The sequence below is a fragment of the Suricata suricatta genome, chromosome 8 (assembly GCF_006229205.1).
Source record: "Suricata suricatta isolate VVHF042 chromosome 8, meerkat_22Aug2017_6uvM2_HiC, whole genome shotgun sequence".
Lineage (NCBI taxonomy): Eukaryota > Metazoa > Chordata > Mammalia > Carnivora > Herpestidae > Suricata > Suricata suricatta.
The window spans coordinates 13,832,379-13,853,483 of NC_043707.1; the positions used below are offsets into that span (position 1 = coordinate 13,832,379).

General features: G+C 50.2%; 1 protein-coding gene across 6 annotated transcripts in view; it reads right to left on the minus strand.

Annotated features, from left to right (window-relative positions):
- Positions 1 to 1,378: 1,378 nt before the first annotated feature.
- The window catches only part of SYT17 (synaptotagmin 17), a 101,305-nt gene continuing 81,578 nt past the window's right edge, over positions 1,379 to 21,105 (minus strand). For all 6 annotated transcript variants that reach the window (XM_029947990.1, XM_029947991.1, XM_029947984.1 and 3 more), the window contains 4 exons: positions 12,387 to 12,552; positions 6,185 to 6,278; positions 2,816 to 2,945; positions 1,379 to 1,571 (listed from right to left, as the gene is read on the minus strand). In XM_029947990.1, the coding sequence (XP_029803850.1) occupies positions 1,492 to 1,571; positions 2,816 to 2,945; positions 6,185 to 6,278; positions 12,387 to 12,552 (470 nt within the window). In that variant the 3' untranslated portion in view covers positions 1,379 to 1,491. The remainder of the gene's footprint in view (positions 1,572 to 2,815; positions 2,946 to 6,184; positions 6,279 to 12,386; positions 12,553 to 21,105) is intronic.

The following is a 21,105-nucleotide window of genomic DNA, read 5'->3' on the forward strand; positions in this document are numbered from 1 at the left end:
CTACGGGGTCCACTCCGACGCTCAGTGTTTCTCCTGGGTCTCCCTGCCAGCTTGGCTGATAATTTGCCAACCACGCCTCAGTTCCTCTCCCTCCCCCGCTCTCCCTTCACAGGGACTGGTTCCTAATAAACAAACTGCAAACTCGGTCTCAGCAGCCGCTGCCAGAAAACCCAATCTAGGACCAGTGATACTGGGAGCAGTCTGAAAAAGCCACAAGACGGGGCTTAGGGCCTGGATTACCCTCTCTAGGCTGGCAATCAGTAGTGGTGGGTGGAACACAGCCTCTGGCATGAGGGGGTCCAAACCTCCATGGAGGGAGCTGGGAGGGGGTATGGGGGAGGGGATGCCCTGATGAATGGAGAAAACAGCACCCCTAAGCCTAAGTAGGTTGGACGGCTTTGCAGGATACTACACAGCCAAGGACAAGCAACAGGTCTTGCTCTAGGAGTGAAAGCCAGAGGGGCTGCAGACAAGGACATTGGCAGGAGGGCAGACCAAGCCCAAGACTCAGAGTGACTGAACTTCAGACACAGTTAAGCTCCCAAGGAAGGCAGCGTGTTACACTGTGGTCAGGGCACCGTTTGGGACCCTGACACCGGGATGAGGTCATCTGGGTGGTGCCCCCCAAAGATGTGTCCAGGCGAGGGGCCATTAGGAATAATGCTATGACCCCTCACGTTTGAATACCCATCTTCAGTACTACTGAAGAATATATATATGCCCAGAATCAGAATTGCTGGGTCCTATGGTAAATTCTATATGTAACATTTTCGGGAAGCACCATATTATTTTCCAGAATGACGTCACCATTTTATATTCCCACCAACAATGTATAAATTTGTTGATATTTTTGGGTTTTGGGGGACAACACTCTCCTCTTTGGGCCCATGTGGTGCAGATGACTCCCACCCCTCTCTGCCCCAGAGATGGGCATCTAAGAGGGTCTAACCAACCAGCATTTGCCAAAGTGGAAGAGGCATGAGCCAGGCCAGGGAAATTCAACTCTGAATCTCTAACAACCTTGGATTTGTGTTGCTTGGAGCACAGACCCACCACCACCCCTGTTTCTTAATTAAGCCAGTTTCAGTGTGACCAAGTAACCATTCTGTATCATTAAGACGTGCTGGTTTAAAATCCCAGCCTGGGGTGTCATCTGGTGAGGCGCTGGGGGCGCTCAGTCGGTTAAGCGTCTGACTCTTGATTTCGGCTCAGATCATGATCTCATGGATCAAGAGATTGAGGCCTGTGTTGGACTCTGTGCTGACAGTGTGGAGCCTGCTTGGGATTCTCTCTTTCTCTCTCTGCCTCTCTCCTTCTCTCTCTCTCTGCCTCTCTCTCAAAATAAATAAAAATACACATTAAAAATTTAAGAAACATCTCTGTCCGGGAGCTTTATCTCCTCTGGGGCTCACATTTATTGAGTGTCAGACTCACACTAGGTACAGGTGCATGACATGCTGGAGTTGGGCTCACTCTGGGGGCAAGACGGGCTCAGGGAATGGTCAGAGGCGCGATCTTGCAGACAAAGGGGAACTTGAGGCTGCAGGTGTTATCATTCCATGACCTCAGAGCTGCAGTGGGAAGAAGCACAGAATCTGGGTGAGGGTCCACCTACCACAGTAAAAGTCACCTCACCGCCCCTCTGCAGTAAAAGGCCTCTCTGGCAGCCGCATGTCTGCACTGGCATCCCTCTCTTGCTGATGCTTGATGAGGCTGCCGTCCAGCCCTTCTCTCTCATAAGGCTGGTGGTGACATGCCACTGCAGGGGGGGGACACCCTTCACCCAGAGGCTGGGCTCAGCTCTGACTCCCAGGCTCCAGACTGGCTCCCAGGATAGCAAGTGCCTATTGCCTCCCTCCCTCCTCGAATCAGGGAAAGAAAAAGGGGCACAGAAACAGCAGTGCTTGAATCTGGAGTTTGGTGGATCCATGTTTGAAACCGGCTTCACTACTGGCTGTGTGACCAAGAACAAAATGCCTAACATCTCTGAGCTTCCACTTCATCATCTGCAAAATGAGAATATTAATCGTTTTTCCTTCTCCAGACTGGGTTGATGAGGACCGGTGATGTTAAGGCTGACGGCAGTGATTGCTAACGCCACGTGCAAACCGCTGTGGCCACTTTAAGTACATTCACTTCTTTCTTCCTCACAGTAATCTTGTGAGTTACGTATTATTGGCCCATTTCGCAGATGAAGACTGGGAGCCACCAGGAGGTTAAGGCATTCGCTTTGGGCCACGCAATTAATAAAGGGTAGAGCTGGGGTTCTGAAAAGAGCATTTATGGCGGACCAACTGTCCTTTCTATAATCCTCACATCTGTCCTGCAGGTAGGAACGGTTACTAAACCCATTTTACAGACGAGGAAACGGAATCTCAGAGTGAATAAGGGACTCCCTGCAAGGACACACTGCTAGAAAGCAGCAAGGCTAGGGCTTGGGCCCAGGTGTGTATTCCTCTCACGACTTACACCTGGGTGCTGCTCCAGGCATCTCTCTGCTCCAGGAGTCCGCAGCCCGAGCCTGGGGGCGGGGCTGCCACTCCAGAGCATCGGTGAGCGGACACAGAGGTACCATCCTACGGTCTGTATGAGCCCTGCAACTTGAACCTGTCCCCTGCTTCTGCCTCTAATACCTTTGCAATCCAAACACAGTCTGCAGGCCAGCAATGCCCCACTACATACTGTTAAACTGTATCCGCTGCGGAGAAGGGCCCCGCTCCCGCCGCCCCCGCCAGCCCCCTAACGCACCAGTCTCCCTGCCATCCCGGCTCCTCCCCCGCACCCCTGCAAGAGCCCTGATCTCGCTGGGACTCACCGCTGGTGGGCCGGTACCATATCTGCACGCAGTCCTCTTCTGGGTCCTTGTGGACGCCGTCATCCGGCTGGTTCCCGTCCCAGTAGCTGTAGTCATAGGAGGAGCCGTCGGTCCACTCGAACTGCCCTTCCTGGGTCCCACGCGGAGTGGAGGAAGCCAGTCCAGGAGAGAAAGACCTGGCATCAGAGCCAGCCCCAGCTCAGGGGTGACATTCGAATGCCTCCATACAGAACAGTACAGGAGCCCTCACTTTGGGGGCGCCTGGGGGGCTCAGTCCGTTAAGCTTGGATTCCTGCTTTCGGCTCAGGTCAAGATCTCATAGTTTGTGGGATCGAGCCCTGCCTGCTCGGCATTCTCTCTCTCTCTCTCTCTCTCTCTCTCTCTCTCTCTCTCTCTCTCTCTCTCTCTCTCTCTCTCTCCCCCCCTCCCCCACTCGTGGGAGCGCATGTGCGCGCATGCGTTCTCTTTCTCCCTCGCTCCCTCTGTGTCTCTGTCTCTCTCCCTCTCCCTCTCAAAAAACCTTAAAATAAATAAGTAAATAAACTTTAAACACAAGTCCTGGGGCGCCTGGGTGACCCAGTCAGTTAAGCATCCGACTTTGGCTCAGGTCATGATCTCACAGTTCGGGGTTTGAGCCCCGCGTCGGGCTCTGCACTGACCGCTCAGAGCCTGGAGCCTGCTTCGGATTCTGTGTCTCCCTCTCTCTCTGCCTCTTCCCTGCTCACTCTCTGTCTCTCTCTCCTTCAAACATAAATAAACGTTAAAAAAAAAAAGTCCTCAGCTTGATGTGAGGTTCTGCCGGGATTACCACCACTACTGGCTGCCGTTTACTGAAGGTTTATTAGTTGCCCCGCCAGGTGCTTTACTCGTTTTCTCCCCACGGTCCTCCAAGCGGGCAGCCTCATGTCCATTTCACAGATGAGAAGACTCAGGCTCAGATTGGCCTAGCCAAATTCACACAGCTAAATAAAGCATCGGTGCTGGCATTCAAACCCGGTGGGGCTCCGTGCCCAAGACTTAACTACTACACTGTTGTTGTTGTTGTTGTTGTTTTTAATTTACCAGCAGTCGGCAGTCGCCCTTCATTTCTTTCCTTTTGTCCATGTAATGTGTGTTTTTCTTGCCTGGTGTGGGACTACTCTGTCCAATAACAAGAAAACTCCTGTTGGGAATTTGATTGGTGTTAAAATAAATGTGCAAATTAACTGTGGGAAGAACTACATCCTCACAATGTTCTGGAACACGAGTCATTTCTGCATTTATTCAAGTCCTTAGAAAAGTCTCCCCCGAAAGACTGATGATCACGGAGGTGACGTCAGGTAATGGAAACAGCGGGCCGCTTCCGAGACAGAGGCCAGGGCTTGCCTCCATCCACTTCCTCAGGCCATCTGGACAGGTTACGTAGCCTCCCCCCTGGCCTCAGTTTCCACACCTTTACAATGGAGCTAATCTCTCCCTCAGAAAGCTATGGTGAGCAGTGATGAAGTAAAGCACGCAAAGGACTTAGTGCTCTGTAAGGAGGATTTTTAAAAACAAGCCCTTTTACTGTATTGTTTGTTATTACTGTACTTAAATATTGAATATAAGTTATCATCCTGTTTTCTTTCCTTGCCTAAGTTTATTTATTTAAGTAATTTCTATACCCAGTGTGGGGCTCACACTCACGACCTGGAGATCAAGAGGCACATGCTCTTCTGACTGAGCCAGCAAGACACCCCTATGATCCCATTTTTAAATTTATTTTTGAGAAAGAGTGAGGGAGGGGCAGAGAGAGAGGAAGAGAGAGGATCCCAAGCAGGCTCCACATTGTCAACACAAAGCCTGACGTGGGGCTCGATCCCACAAACAGCGAGATCACAGCCTGAGATGAAGTTAGATGCTCAACCGACTCAGCCACCCAGGTGCCCCCATAATCCCATTTTAAAGTTATTATTACAAATAGAAGTTTTGTGGGTTTTTTAAAATTTATTTTTGAGAGAGAGAGCGAACATGAGCAGGGGAAGTGCAGAGAGAGAGGGGGGGGGGACAGAGGATCCAAGCAGGTGCTGATGGCAGTGAGCCTGATGTGGGGCTTGAACTCATGAACCGTGAGATCACAGCCTGTGCCGAAGAAGGACACTTAACCGAGTGGGTCACCCAGGTGCCCCTTGTGGGTTTTTTTTTCAATTATAACTTCTATATAGGTTCTTGCAAGGTGAATTCTATTGATTTAAAAATATATGTGTCTCTGTTGAGTCTGGCTCCTACTGTGGCTTTTGTATTTGACAGCAACTCCCACCGGCCTTAATGAGCGCTTGCAGTGTCCCGAGCTCCAGACTGAGCTCATTTCCTTTCCACAACGAGGCACTTTTATCATTACTCCAATTTTACAGCTGAGGAAACGGAGGCTCAGAGAGGTTAAAGAAAAAAGCTGGCCCCACGTCACCCCCCAGCCAGTAAGCACAGGACGGGGGCTGGGACTGGAACCCTATTCTGCGCGGGACTCTGGAGGCAGGGCTGGTCGTGGACATGCAAAGCAGAGACAGCATTCAGCTCACCCAGGGAAAGCTCGGGGACAAAATTCCCAGGGGGAGTCTGCTGGGCTACTGCCAGGTGTGAGATCTGGCTCAGGCTATCCCTTCTGCCTTGCTCCTTGCCCCACTCTGCATCCTAGACCCAGTGGTCTTTAATGTCCTTGAATGGGTCACGATCTCTCATGCCCCAGGACCTTTGCTCATGCTGTTCCCTCTAGCTGGAATGCTCTTCCTCTTGCTGACTCCTATTTATCCATTACATACTAGCCTAAATGTCTGTAACGCAGGGAGGCTGTGGCAGCCGTGGGCATGCACTGCTTAGAGCTCCCTCGGGAGAACCAGCTCCAGGGAGCAGAGCCCACCCCTCCCCTGCCCCTTCGGATTCACCACTGCACTCACAGTGAGACCAGGCTAGCGGGTGACTCAGCAGGTACTCAGGGGTGCCAGTGCCAGCCCCCTCCTGCCCCAGGCGGGGCTCCTCAAGCGGTGAGGACTCCCCACAGGCAGAGCCAAGCTGTTCTCAGAATTGTGCTATCATCAGACGTACGCCCCTCCTCTTTCTTCCTTCACAGATCTTTCCCTTCAGAAATATCTTACACATCTAACCACGTTTTCGTGTCCACTTTTTTGAGAACTCAAAGCCAACCAGAGGCCTTGCCCGATCCTCTTCAGTACCCATCATGTACTCTTCCACAGCACTGCCTTCTACCTGGGGCATGCTGGTGTCCGATTTCTCCCCATGTGTTGGGCACGCGGCAGTGACCGGCCACATGGGCTCCAGGCGAGAGGCTGGCAAAATCAAAATGGCATCCAGGCTGGAGCTTACAAGGGGACCCGAGCGCCATCGCGTCCTTACCTGTCTGTGATCGTGAAGCCCCGTCCAGATGTCAGCGGGGATCCCAGGCACGCAGCTGTTCACGAGGTCATACACGAAGACATTCTCTTCCCAGCTGCAAATGCAAGAAACACAGTAGTCTGTTACTCGTTGTCTCTTTTCACACGGCGGAGTTGAAAATTGAAAGCAATCCTTGTTAACCTCCTGGGTTTAAAGTAAATGGAGGGTATGATACAATCCTGCCTTTTCCTTCTTTTTCTTTTTTAACATTTATTTGTGTGTGTGTGTGTGTGTGTGTGTGTGTGTGTGTGTGTGTGTGAGAGAGAGAGAGAGAGACACACACAGAGAGAGAACTCTAGTGGGGGGTTGGGGGGAAGAGAGAGGAAGGCAGAGACTCTGAAGCAGGCTCCTGGCTGTGAGCGCAGAGCCCTTTGTGGGGCTCGAACCCACGAAACGAACCACGAGATCATGACCTGAGCTGAAATTAAGAGTTGGCCACTTAATCGACTGAGCCACCCAGGTGCGCCTCCGTCTTTTTCTTTTTTAATTACATCACTCGGGGGCGCCTGGGTGGCTCAGTTGGTTGGGCGTTCGACCTCGGCTAAGGTCATGATCTCACGGTCCGTGAGTTCAAGCCCCGCACTGGGCTCTGTGCTGACAGCTCAGATCGTGGAGCCTGCTTTGGATTCTGTGTCTCCCTCTCTCTCTGTTCTTCCCCTGCCCAGAATCTGTCTCTCTGTCTGTTGCTCAAAGATAAACAAACATTAAAAAAAAATGACATCACCCATTTGTGACTGTCTTTTCATGGTCCCTCTGGATTGGATTCATGCCAGGTCAAAGCAGTTCTCCGCACAGCTATTCATCCTAAAAATTTAAATCTGTCTCAAAAACACCAGCAAATGAGGTGGATTATATTGACAAACTCTTGAAGAGACAAAGGGGTTTATGGTGCACTGTGCACATCAAATAACTTAATGGAAATCTCCACTAGACCTTTTTGTTTTCTCTCAAAAGCCCTCCTTATGCTGCCAGTCCTTACATATCCTACCAGGTTTTTGCTCACATACTGGCTCCAAAATCTTTTGCCCCCCGCTGGAAAATTCAGCTCGGGGCTTGAACTTGCGTAGCCCACTCAGCAACACCGGAGCCCGTCAGTTAACAGTGCACCCCGCTTCGAAAGCGTCAGCCTTTTCAGGCTGCTCTAACAGAATACCATAGACTGGGTGGCTTTCAACAACAGAAATCTGTTTTTCACACTTCTAGAGGCTAGAAGTCCAAGTTCAGGACGCCCGCATGGTTACAGCTGTGTGTGGACCCGAGGCTTGGAGCTGCTGCACTGCAGCTGCGGGGGAGGGAACCGCTTACCAGCGCCTGCTCTCAGGGAGCCCGCGGAGCGCCCTTGGCAGAGGTCACAAGGGTGGGCGAGGGAGGGGAGCGAACGGACAGACATCAGACTCCGCTCAAGTAGTACACAGACCCCGAGGCGCAGATCCACGGACAAGGGATCCCCAGTTTTGGCTTCCAGCTGGCACTACAGTAAACTTTCGTATGTTGAAGAAATCATTATAAAGTCATATTAGCAGCCTCAGACCGAATACCTAACAAATAACTCACTTCAAATCGGGACCGGGGGAGGTACCCTTTATGCTGCAACAAAATGTATCTGCTGTCATCGGCTTCACCTGATGGCCGCTCTCCACTGGCTGCCACCTTGTCTAAATGTCTCCTATTAAATTCCCTTTGTCCTGAGGCCCTGGTAGCAAATCGGAGCACCCATGTTTCTTCTGCTTAATTTTGTGTTTGTGAAAGACATTGCCCATCCATTCGAGAAGCACACAGAATCCTGGCACGGAGTCTTTCTCAACACCGCTCTCCAGACAATCACTTTCAGGGAGCTGCAGTTGTTATGAACTCAGTCTTTGGGTCTTCTCCAAATTCCTATGTTGGAACCGCATATTCATCTGTTGTGAACACAGGGACCCACATTCATATGTTAATACCCCAGTGAGCCGGTGCTAGAGGGTGGGGCCTTTGGGAGGTGATAGGTCGTGAGGGTGGGGCTCTCCTGAGTGGGATCAGTGCTCCGATAAGGGGCCAGAGAGCTCTCACCTGTCCCCGGTCCCCCGTGTGAGGATGCTGCTCGAGAATGGCCATTTGTGGGCCGGGGAGCAGGCTCACCAAGAACCTGACCAAGGCGGCCCCCTGATCTTGGACTTCTGGCCTCCAAACTGGGAGAAATACATTTCTGTTGTTTCTAAGCCACCCTGTCTGTTGTATTTTTGTAATGGCAGCCTGAATGGACTAAGACGGAGGTACTGTGGGAGGACTTGGAAGGGAAGGAGAGGGAGTGAGGCGGGGCGTGCCTGCCCTCAGAAAGCTGATCTGACGTGGGAACGCGAAGTAAGAACTGACCCCCTTGAGATGCCGAGGATTATAATGAATGAAACAATGAACCGCTCCCACTGCTGAGGACTCAGTGTTGAGCTAACTTTGTAAGAACTTCAGATGCTTGGTCTCCTTGGTCAGACGGTGAAGGGAGGAGGTGGCAGAGCTGAGGCTAGTCCGGGAGGGTCTGAGTCTCGTGCCCTGAAGACCCATCGCATCTCCCATGGGCATCCTCGTGTGGAACATCACCGTTCCCAGTCTTTAAGCTTCCTAATCCTTGAACATCCTGATCCAGGTCCAGTTCTTCCAGGAAACCTTCCAGGAATACCCCCTATCCATTCCAGGAGCGCCTGGAGCACACATTTCTTTTTCTTTTTTTCATTTATTTATTTTCGAAAGATAGAGCGTGAACAGGGCAGGGACAGGAGAGAGGGAGATGGGGGCACACATTTCTGACCCCTCAGAGGCAGGCTGGTTCATTTAGTTCTCTATTTCTCAAGGTCTGGTGGCCCCAAATGAGCCACAAGGACCACACAGACCAATATCAAGTCTTATTTCTATTTGACACCTTCTCTCATGCCATGAGCAGGCTCTGTTCGATACTGATGGTTCAAGAGTATGTGTTCTGACACATGTGAGTGATCCATTTTCTGGGGACAAAGTGTTCTTCACCCCAGTGGGTCTTTGAGCTTGGTCCTACCCTGCTGGGTAAGCACTGGCATCCCCAAATGCCTCTCTCATGCACAGTTCGGGGTCCCCTACACTGACTTCAGAGCGTACATGTTGAGCAGTCACCTGGTAGAGTGGCTGCCTAGCTATTTTGTCATCTTTAGCCATTTAGCATTTAGCACCTGCCTGGGAAACAATTTCCATATTTTATTGCATTTTCCCCATATCTGGTGAAAATAACCGGAATATAGAGAGGCCCAAGGTGCTACTGCAAGTAATAAGGAGTGTAGATCAGATGAACTTAATTCAATTCAACCGTCACTTGAAACAAAGGCAGAAATTATTAGGTAAGCAGACAGTGCAAGGGTCTGAAGCTTTAATCAGATGCGCCATAGACATAAGCTGATTGCGTGTTTAATTATGAGAGGGGAAAAAAAAGCATGAAGAAAACACCAGAATTGGATTGTGTGTCAAGGACAAGAGGTAATTTGAGATTTTATAATGACGTCTAGCTTTCTATGAACTGAACTTCACATATAACAGGGGAAGGAGTTGTTCAGATTCAACTTTCCTGCATGTTTTCAGTAGAGTATCATATACTGGGACTCCTGGGTGGCTCAGTCAGTTAAGTGTGTGACTCGTGATCTCGGCTCAGGTCATGATCTCATGGTTCGTGAGTTTGAGCCCCGCACTGAGCTCTGCGCTGACAGTGCGGAGCCTGCTTGGGATTCTCGCTCTCCTTCTCTCTGTCCCTTACCCATTTGCTCTCTCTCTCTCTCAAGTAAATAAACTTAAAAAAAAGTATTATATACCAAAATGGAAAACTACCCGTAAAAGAGAAAAAAGGGAGAGAATGTTAGTACAAGAAGGGAAAAGAGGGGCGTTCAGAGTTGAGAAGACAGGAAGAGGTAAGTTTGAGGCACAGAGGACCAGAACTGGGTCAAGATTTGGCTGGAAACCCCCCGCATTTGCCTGGAATCCTCGCTGACGGCCAGCTTACCGAGGCTGAGGTTATAACCATGAGGTTATAAGCTGAACTGTCCGGCCTACAGGCTGGCTAAAGAGAAATTTTCACTTGGAATCATTTTAAAATGTACTCTTTATTCCGAGTATCTCATGTCTCAGTCTCGACATTTTTGAGAACTTCTTTGATCTATCTGTGTGCATGCTGGTCCCCTGCTCAGCACCGTGTCAGGGGATTTGCCCTGAAGATGGCCTTTCCCACGTTTTCTTGTCAGCTGCCCTGCAAGTGGGGGGAGGGGCCAGACGCGGAAGGGGGGTTGCTGCCTCACCTTGGTGGCTCCGGCTCCCATAAGGCTGGTTTGTCTTCCCATTAGGGGTGGAATTGGCTTCCTGCTGTTGAGAATCTCTGGACTGCCTCATCGCTGCCTCTTTACGAGTATAGATTCCATCACTCACATGTGTGTTAAATTCTGCTTTGAATCCTTGAAGTGGTTCCGGTTCTAATAGACCATGGCTGCCTCCCAGCTTCTCCAGCACTACTGAGAATACAGTGGGAGCTCTATGTATCTGTGGGATGACTACATGGAGGATTCATTTAGAAACTAAGATAGGGGAGCCTGGGTGGCTCAGTTGGTTGAGTGTCTGACTTTGGCTTGGGTCATGATTTCATGGTTCATGAGTTCGAGCCCCACATAGGGTTTATAGCTCAGAGCCTGCTTCTCTGTCTCCCTCTCTCTGCTCCTCTGCCGCTTACACTCTCTCTGTCTTTCTCTCAAAAATAAATAAACATTAAAAAAAAAAAAAGAACTAAGATAGAGGACCCCTGCTCTTAACAAAACTCAGTGACTCTAAAGCATAAAGAAGCAATTGTCTTTCTGACTTCAAGTCTCTGAGATTCTTGAAAAACAGAGGCAAGATTGTGAATTAGTAGTTAGGATGCCAGTGGAGCATAGCACACCTGGCTTCAGGGCAGCCAAACATCAGCAAGGCCGTCGGATGCGGAAGCAAGGCATTGAGGTGACGCAGGGGCACCTGGGTGGCTCAGTCAGTAAAGCATCTGCCTCTTGACTTTGGTTCACGTCATGTTCTCAGGGTTTGTGAGATCGAGCCCAGCGTCAGAGTGCGCTTGGGATTCTCTCTTTCCCTCTCTTTACGCCCCTTCCCAGCTTGCGCTCATTCTCTCTCTCAAAAGAAGTCAATAAATATACAAGTAAACAAAGAAATAAATAAAAGGCAATGCAAGAGTGCTCCAGGAGAGGTGGGCAATGCGTGCAGTTAGGGTGCCACGGAGTCGGGCGACTTCAGGGAAGAGATGGAGGAGAAGATGGGGGTGGGGATTCCCAGCAGAGGGAACAGAAGGTGCCAAGGTCTGGAGGAGTAAAAGGGCTGGACCAGACCGGAGACCGTTGAGATGGTCAGTGTGGCCGGGGCTTAGGAGACGCAGAGGGACGCTGAAGGTGGCCTTGGTGGGTGGGCTATGGAATTCGACTGTCCAGGTTCAAATCCCAGCTCCACCACTCTCTGGCTATGTAACTTTGAGCAAGTTACCTTCTTGGAGGATCGGGTTCCGTGACTGTAAAAAGGACGATACATACCTAATACAGGTCGAGAGAGCTTCAAAACGGTGCTGTATGCAAACAGCAAATAAACGTCGGCTATTACTCCTCATATAGTGGTATATATACATGAGTTGTAGCACAGGTCAAGCCCCGGGTGCTGCACTGCAGGGTACAGCACAAAATCGGCACACGCCTGCAGCATGCTGTTAGCTTCCCAGGCTGAATGCTTTGCCTTCTACTGTTTCAGTGCGGAAGTGGCCTGGATCAGTTTCTTTCTTTTTCTTTCTCTTTTTTTTTTTTTATTGTTTATTTAATTTTGAGAGAGAGAACTCGAGAGAGAGCAGGGGTGGGGCAGGGGCAGAGAGAGAGGGAGACACAGAATCTAAAGCAGTTCTAAGCTCTGAGCTGTCAGCACAGAGCCCGACATGGGGCTCGAACCCACAAACTGGGAAATCATGACCTGCGCCGAAGTCAGCTGCCTAAACAACTGAGCCCCCCAGGCGCCCTGGGATGGATTAGTTTCAATGAGGAATGGGGCTACATCCAAGTTAGCTTGAATTACCAAACAGACACACCAGTGAGAAATGCCAGTTTTCACTCCCCGTTCCAAAGGGGGTGCTTGGGTTATGCGGACGGATGCCACTCACCTGTGGATGGAGGCCAGTTTGGCAGACTTCCTGCCGATGGAGAACTCAGAACAGTAGAAGTCAGCCTCGGCCCAAGTCTTATTGAGAGGGAAAAATCTGTAGCAGTGGCCTTTGAACTCCATCCAGAATAGTGGGCACAGGGAAGCGGGGGGCAGCTCGGGCATGGCTGTGGGCAGAGGAAACAGAATGGCAGGGGGAAACGCTGTTCCTACAGCTTCTGACATCTTTTCAAGAGTGAAAGTAAAGTAAAACATGTCCCATTGTGATGAGTAAACTCCTATGCTTGAGGTCCAAAAAATACATGCATACCTAAAATTTAGCAAACGACAAAAGTCATATATGTTCATTACAGAATCCTTGAAAAATGTTACTGCTTTGGTGTCTTTTTCTTCGTGTCATGCTTGAATGCATGATTTGTAAAAACTGTACTATCCATACCTGTCAATATTCAGAGTTCCAAAAATTAGAATAGATTTCCCCCATGTTATTATAAAGTTTTGCAAACATTGCTTTAAATAGCTCTTGAATATGCTACTGAGTGGGCCCCGTAGAATTTATTTAACCATTCCCCTATTTATGGATAACCCTTCTTTAAAAACAAATACACATAATGCTGAGAGGAATAGCGTTGTACATCAAGTTTTTTTTTTTTCAGCATTTCTGAAGATTTTCCAAGGAGAGATTTTGAAGGCTTTGATACAATTTGCTAAATTGCCTCCTGAAAGCAATTTATCCTCCCACGGTGACGTCTGCAAGTGTCCATCTCACCGTGCCCTCACCACCGCCCAGCGTGATCACTTTAATGGCAATCTTTGCAAATTTTGTAAGCATAAAAAAAGGTGCCTCGTTTCGATTTGTAATTCTGGCTTCTCTGGTGAGGGCAGACAATTCTCCATGTGTTTATTGACACACTCCAGCCAAGACTATTTATATCTGTAGCCCAGCGAACTCCTGGGGTTCAGGAAGCATCCTTAATTCTGAAACAGCACAGATGGAAAACCCACGTTTGAGACAATAAAACTCCCCCAAGGCTCAGCCCTCCTTGAAGGCCTCTTAGGAGATACCCGTTTTTGGAAACCACAACTCAAGATGACGGGTAGGGGGAGGAAGGCATGCTAGAACCTGCCTTGAGCTCACCCACAGCGGAGGGCGGGGTTGGGGTAGAGTCTGTCCAACTGGGGTCCGGGTCCCAGCCGCCAGCTCTGTGCCTAACATGACATGTGACAATGACACATTCAGCTGTCAAACTGGCTGATCTTTGGGAGCCCTTTTGTGGCCACCCGAGGGTGTGGGTTCTTTGCCTTTCAAGGCACTGTAATAGCTGGCTGAGCTCTTGAATAATAAAGTAGTGGACAGCATTTATGAAGCATTCGAGATGTGTCGCACACCTATAGGGAAACGGAGGCTTGGACAGGTTAGGGGACTTGCCCGAGGTCATCCTGCTAGTAAGTGGCAGGTAGGGATTTGAACCAGACCTCCTGACACCAGAGTCTTTGATCTTCAAGTCTACACGATGCTTCATCATGGGAAGTCAACAGGGCTAAGAATGGCTCACAGTCTTTCAGCACCTTACTCTAGAGAAGTTCTCCAGATGCTTGGCGTATATGGATTGCCCTGTAACAGTATGATTATTAATGATTAGCTCAGGGGTTGATGGGGCTTCAGGGACCCACTAAGTCCCCTGAAATTAACCGCAAAGTCGAGAGTGTGTATGTGTGCATGTGCATTTATCTGGGAGAAAGAGTCGGATGTCTTAATCACCAGAGCTACGCTAAGCGGCAAGGTTCCATGCCTCCCAGCACTGACCACTGCGCTTTCTCATTTGACCAGAATGGCCCTTCCTCCACCCCAGGCAGCCATGCTGGTCAGTCCTGGTTTCTTCCCCCCATGGAAACAGTGGATGCTGCTGAGCTCTTTGTAGGAACTTAGTGACACTGCCTTTGAAGATGCAGAGAGACATTAATAATCAAAAGAAGGAAGCAGGAAGGGGAAGGGAGGAGGTGAGGGTTCCTATTCTCCTCTCCCCAAGGTGCAAAGGCTTCTCCTGGGTCCTAAAGCCTGGTGGCTATTTTAAAAGAAAGTCTCCCTGTGGATAACAAGCTCCCTCCTTCACCCTCCTGGTCCCTTTGATTTTCTCCACTGAACAAATGGTGGTTATGGATGCCTGGGGTGAAACACACCAGAAAATGGGGCTGCGACAGGTCACTGCTCAATTATCCCTTTTTACACCTGGGCAGGCAAAGGCCTTTAATTGGAAGGATCTGGGAGGCAAAAAGCCACGTGTTTGCACGTGGGATGAGAGTGAACTCCACCCTGCCTGGTATCGTACACCCCTTTCCCTCTGGGATTTTTAGAAACGGAGACTAGAAGGATCCCAGAGGCCTTTCATCAGCCTAAACCCCAGAGTAGCCTTCACTAATCTGTGTCTCTCTCTGGAAGGGGTTTCTACAGGTTTAGAGATTGACAAGTCAGGTAATGATGGCAATGTAACAAACAGGGCAAAACCTACTAAGTCAGGAATGGTGTCAAGGTCTATGTACATATCAGTTCAGTTAGTCTTCACACATCCTACAAGGTAGATCCCACCATCACTCTCATTTTATAGAGGAAGAAACCACGGACAGAGAGGTTGAGCAATACGCCCAAGACCACACAGCTCTGAAGGGGCAGAGGTGGTTTTTAAAGCTAGGCTGTATGGCTCCAGACCTAATTTAGAGATTCCTGCTGGATTTACGCCCATTTCCTTTTGACTCAGTCTTGATGGTCTCGACATTCATTCATTCCCTTTTTCATTCAACAAATCCTCTTTGCGTACCCACTGGGGCTCAGGCAGTTAGCTGGCTCCATGCTGGAGATACTGTAGCCAGCCACACAAAGGGTACTTCTGAGCTCTTGGGCTTTACAGTCAAAAGAGATCGACATTAAGAAAAATACCCATGGAGGGCGCCTGGGTAGCTCAGTGGGTTAAGCCTCTGACTTCAGCTCATGTTGTGATCTCGCAGTTTGTGGGTCCGAGCTCCCCAGCAGAGACCCCTGAGCTATATCAGCTCAGAGCCTGGAGCCTGCTTCGGATTCTGTGTCTCCCTCTCTCTCTGCCCCTCCCCTGCTCATGCTCTGTCTCTCAAAAATAAATAAATCGTTTAAAAATTTTTTAAGAAAAATAAACACAAGTAAAATGTCATTAATATGTCACTTGTGGACGTGGGTCATGCCCGCAAAAACTTGAGGCAGCAGCCCCCAAATTATTCTTGGAAGCTGGTTGTTTGTTTGCTTTGCTTTGTATCCATAGTTGAACTGGTGGCAGCCCCAACTGTCTCTTCAAAGAGCCTGTGGGTTATTAGGACAGGACACCAGAGTCCCCTTCCCAGACGGAGGAATTTCAGGGTATAGCCACAGAAGCACCAAAAAGTGGCCTCTAAGGGCTTGGAGATCTGGGAGGCTCCTGGGGTGGGGGGGTGGTTCTCCACTGAGACCTGAAAGGTAAGAGTCAGAGGAAAAGTTTCAGGTGAGGACACAGCAGGTACAAAGGCCCGGAGGTAGGAGAGAAGGGAACATGTGGAGACCTGCAAATGGCTCAGCCAAGCTGGGACTAGGAGAGGGTGAGAAGGCAAGGAGGAGGCCAGAGGTGACGAGGGAGGGTGGAGGGGAAGAGAGCAGAAGGCTGCACAAAAGAGCTTGTTGCTCTGGAAACCGGGAGGCTGCTGGGTCTTTTCCTTCAATTAGCAGCCCTAAAGGCCACCAAGGTCTCCCGGCTGGGGTGGGACTCAAAGTCTCTGGGAGCTCCGAGAGAGCGTATGAAGAAAAAAGAACACACCAGTGGAGTTCAGGCCTCATTTTTTTTCTCCCTCTCTCTCTTTTTAAAAGAAGAAATTGTCACCTTCCCACTCAATCTGGCTGCCCGCTCCCCTGGCACCACTCCAGCCGCCTACAAAGGCACTACCATGCTGCCTCCCGCCCAGATCGGCCTTGGGAGCCGGCCAGGAGAGGAGGTGAGGGAGGCGCGGGGGCCACGTCCCAGCCCCCACCCCGCCCGCACTCCAGGGCCCCAGATGTCCCAGGAGGCCGGGAAGGTGGCCACTGGGACGGCGGGAGGGCTCCCTCACTTTGTGCTGTCTCCCTGGTTCCCACCTCCCACCATCAGACGGTCCCCCTCATGCAGGAGGTCCTGGGCTGGTGGTCCCGGGCTTCTCATGCCTGAGCTCTGCTTTCCCTCCTCCGGGCCACTCTCGAGGCCACGAGATACAGAGGAAAGAGCACTGGGAAGTGTTTTATATTGTTAATAACAGCAGCAGCCATTCATTGGGTGGGTAGCTGCCGAGACCAGCCAAGGAAGGGTTTCGGTATCATCCCCGTTTTACAGCTGAGGAAACTGAGGCTCGGAGAGCAGAAGTCACTTGCCCCCAGAGCTAGCAAGTGGTGTTGATATTAGAAATCCCTAAACACTAAGTGCCTCCAGGAAACCTTTTTTTTTTCCCCTGGTCTTGGTTTTCTCATTTGTAAGACAAATCGATCAAACACCAAATTTATCAGCATCAGGGACTGTGTCACCACCTCCTCACAGTCATATGCTGAAGTCCTAACTCCTCAATGTCATGGGAGGTGGGGCACTTGGGAAGTAATGAGGGTTAGAAGAGGTCACGGGAGAACCCATGATGAGTGCCCCGATAAGAAGAGAGAGACCAGAGGCCCCCTACCTCTTTCCACCGGGTGAGGAGACAGCATCTGCAAGCCTGGAAGCATACTCGCCAGGAACCATATTGCTCAGGATCTTGATTTTGAACTTCCCAGGCTCCCGAATGGTGAGAAGTAAATTCCGATTATTTAAGCCTCCCTGGTGGTTGGGATTTTTACCATAGGTTATAGCAGACTGAGCTATGACCAAAAGTTAATTAAGCAAATAATTCCTGGGTGCCTATTGGGCTTTGAGGTCTGTGCCCTCTAGTTGCTGAGTCTAGAGAGAGGAACACACACACACAGCAATGAGTCATCATATACTAAGATGCATATTAGAGATATGCAGAGTGCTCTGTAACCATGGAGGAGGGGTAGGGGATGGGCCAGAGTGTCCAAGGGGCACTCTGGGATCCGACTCTATGATTCAGGCTCTGAGGTGTATTCAAGGAAGTAGGGACGCCCAGTTGCCCAGACCTCCGAGCTCCAGCTTGGACCCTGGAGTCCAATGGCCCCAGTTGGACACTCAGCTCTTTGCGCCTCTGTTTTCTCATCTGTAAAATGGACATGATGAGAGCGCCTACTTCACAGGGAAGCCGTGGCCTGGCTCATGGTTGGCATTCTAATAAGCATTAGCTATTACTCCTGCAGAGACAGTCTGGGCCCCGAAACCTGCGGGGAGCTGCGGGTGCACCGCCAGCTTCCTGGAGGGAAGAGAAGACCCGATGCCCGTCCACCCCGTGAGCTTCAAACTTCAAACACTTTGCTGGAATTTCCTTTGCTGTGAAGAGTTCTTGGCCTCAGGGGCCAGGAAATGAAACCTGATGGTAACGGTTGAAGAATCATAAGGGCACATATTTCGGCAGCTTTTACTGGGTGCCAGGCTCCCTTCTAAGCACTTTATACTCATTAATCCACTTAAACTATGGGATCAAAGCCAGGTTCGGAGAAAAGGTTTTAAGGAAAGGCTAAAGCCTCCCCAGTCTCCCAGAAGCGTCTAAAGCGATCTCAAGCAAATCTAGAGGGGTGGCTCGGGTGCACTATGTGCACATATTTGCACGTCCGTGGCAGGTCAGGAGTCCGGGATGAATACTAATATGAGCAATGCTCTTTTCTGCAAAGAAAGCTAGGGGTGCCCGGGAGAGGACAAACTAGGCCCGTTCTCGATGGGGAGGGCTTTGGCTGTGCACTCAGCTTCCTGGTCTATAGGGGCCCCCCCCCCGAGACCCAAGATGAGCCCTCCCTCGTCACCCATCAACATGCACACTCACTCACACACACACACCTGCACTCACGCGTCCTCTTCTGAGTCAAGTCACTTTCATCAAGAAGATGTGTCCGCCCAGGCTCGAACCAGACTTACTGCCGGGCTGGGAACTGAGAACAGGAGAACGACCCCGTGGTGGCAGATGATGACCTTGGCCGGGTCTTTGGCCTCCGTAGGCCTCGGTTCCCACACGTGTAGCATGGGAGGGTTGTGCTCAGTGGATCCCCCAGCGCTTCCTGCCAACCTCAGATCTGAGCTCTCCAAGACTGCCCAGCTTGAAGTGATCTCAGTTCCCCGCTCAGGCAGGTGGGGGCCAGCTGGGGGACAGGTGTCTGGAAGCTCCTTTCTCCAAAGGAGGTCTTTGTCACAACAGAAAACTGGGTCTCCTGGCCGTTTTTCCCATACCGTCAACAACTGCAGTAACAGAAGTACTAACGGCAACAACTTGGTTTTCAAGCACCTACTGTGTGCTAAGCACTTCATCTGCATGGTCTCAGTGAAGAGCCCCTAAATATTTGGTAGGCACCGTTATCATCCCCACTTTCCAGGGGAGGAAACTTGATGCTCAGAGATGCCATGGGCATCAGGAGTGAGAGAGAGAGAGAGAGAGAGAGAGAGAGAGAGAGAGAGAGAGAGAGAGAGAGAGAGAGACTCCCCAGCTGTTCCCACTTCACTTGCAAACTCAGCCTCAGGCCCTTTCCACAGCAAAGACTGGGATATACAAGGTAGACTTCAAGGATACTTTGTCCGTCTTCTCTCCTGCTCGCCCATTGCGTGGATGAGGAGACTAAGGCATAAGAGCAAGGATGAAAGACACTATTATGGACTGATGTTTGTGTCTCCCGGCGCCTCCCCATCATATGTTGGAGCCTTAATCTCCAACGTAATGGTTAAGTGAGGTCTTTGGGAGGTAATTAGGGTTCAATGAAGTCAAGAGGGTGGGGCCCCGATGATGGGACTAGTGTCCTTAGAAGAAGAGGAAGAGAAGGGCATGTGGGTGGCTCAGTCAGTTAAGCATCTAACTCTTGATTTCGGCTCAGGTCATGATCTCATGGTTTGTGAGATCGAGCCCTGAGTTGGGCTCGCACTGACAGCGTGGAGCCTGCTTGGGATTCTCTCTCTCCCGCTCTCTCTGCCCCTTCCTCTCTTTCTCTCTCAAAATAGACAAACTTAAAAAATAAAAAAGGGGAGAGAGAACCAGAGTGTGCACGTGCTCTTTCCCTCTCGGCCCCGGAGGACACGATGGGCGGGCGGTCATCTGCAAACCGGGAAGAGGGCCCTCGCCAGGGAGCGGAATCAGGCAGCGCCTGGCCTTCCCAGCCCCCGGAACTTCGAGAAACAGATTCCTGTTGTCGAGGCCACCCAGTCCGTGGTCCTTGGTGATGGCAGCAGACGCTCAGAGATTTTAGGAGGGAACTGCAGCCTCCGACGCCTGCCTGAGTGAACTGAGGCCAGCACTCATTTCCCATCATCAGGGCGGCCAGACTAAGGTTCCCAGGTAAACCTGAATTTCAGATAAACAAATAATTTTACACCTATGTCCCACACATATGTATTTTAATTTTCTTTTTTTTGAGAGAGAGAAAGAGAGCATGATCGGGGGAGGGCACAGAGAGAGAATTGCACAGAGGATCCGAAGCAAGCTCTGCACTGACAGCAGAGAGCCTGATACGGGGTTTGAACACCCAGACTGTGAGATCATGATTTGAGCCAAGATCAAGAGTCAGATACTCAACCGACTGAGCCTTCCAGGCCCCTGTCCTACATAATATGCTGAAAGATGATTGTTTACCTGAAATTCAAATGTACCTGGGCACCAGGCACTTTCTTGGGCAACCCTATCTCCCCACTGTTTAAGTTCACCCCAACATTGTAACACTCCAATAAGGTGGTCTTATGGGACTCTTAAAAGTAGTTAGTTATTAGATGTATTTTAATGGGGATCAAAACAGTATCTCTGCCCAAAGTTATTGTGAAGGTTAAATATATCTCTACACAAAAACGTGCCTGAAACGATGCCTTATACTGAGGGCTGTGTACATCTTAGTTAGTTATAGATAATATTATTTTAAGAAATTTTTAAATTAAAAAAATTTTTTAATGTTTTTTATTTATTTTTATTTTTTATTATTATTATTATTTTTGAGAGGCAGAGAGAGACAGTGCGAGCAGGGCAGGGTCAGAGAGAGAGGGAGACACAGAATCCGAAGACAGGCTCCAGGCTCTGAGCTAGCTGTCAGCACAGAGCCCAACGTGGGGCTCAAACCCATGAACCATGAGATCATAACCGGAGCTGAAGCCGGATGCTCAACCGACTGAGCCACCCAGGTACCCCTTTTAAATTTTTTTTGAGGGGCGCCTGGGTGGCTCAGTCGGTTAAGCGGCTGTCTTCGGCTGAGATCATGATCTCACAGTTCGTGGGTTCGAGCCCCGTGTCGGGCTCTGTGCTGACAGCTAGCTCAGAGCCTGGAGCCTGCTTCAGATTCTGTGTCTCCCTCTCTCTCTGACCCTCCCATGCTCGCGCTGTCTCTCTCTGTCTCTCAAAAATAAATAAAAGACATAAAAAATTATTTTTTAAATTTTTTTTGAGAGAGAGACAGAGACAGAGTGTGAGCGCCGGAGGGATTCAGAGAGAGACACACACAGAATCTGAGGCAGGCTCCAGACTCTGAGCTGTCAGCACAGAGCCCGAGGCGGGGCTTGAACTCATGAACCATGAGATCATGACGTGAGTTTGAAGTCGGATGCTTGACCGACTGAGCCACCCAGGGGCCCCGGTAT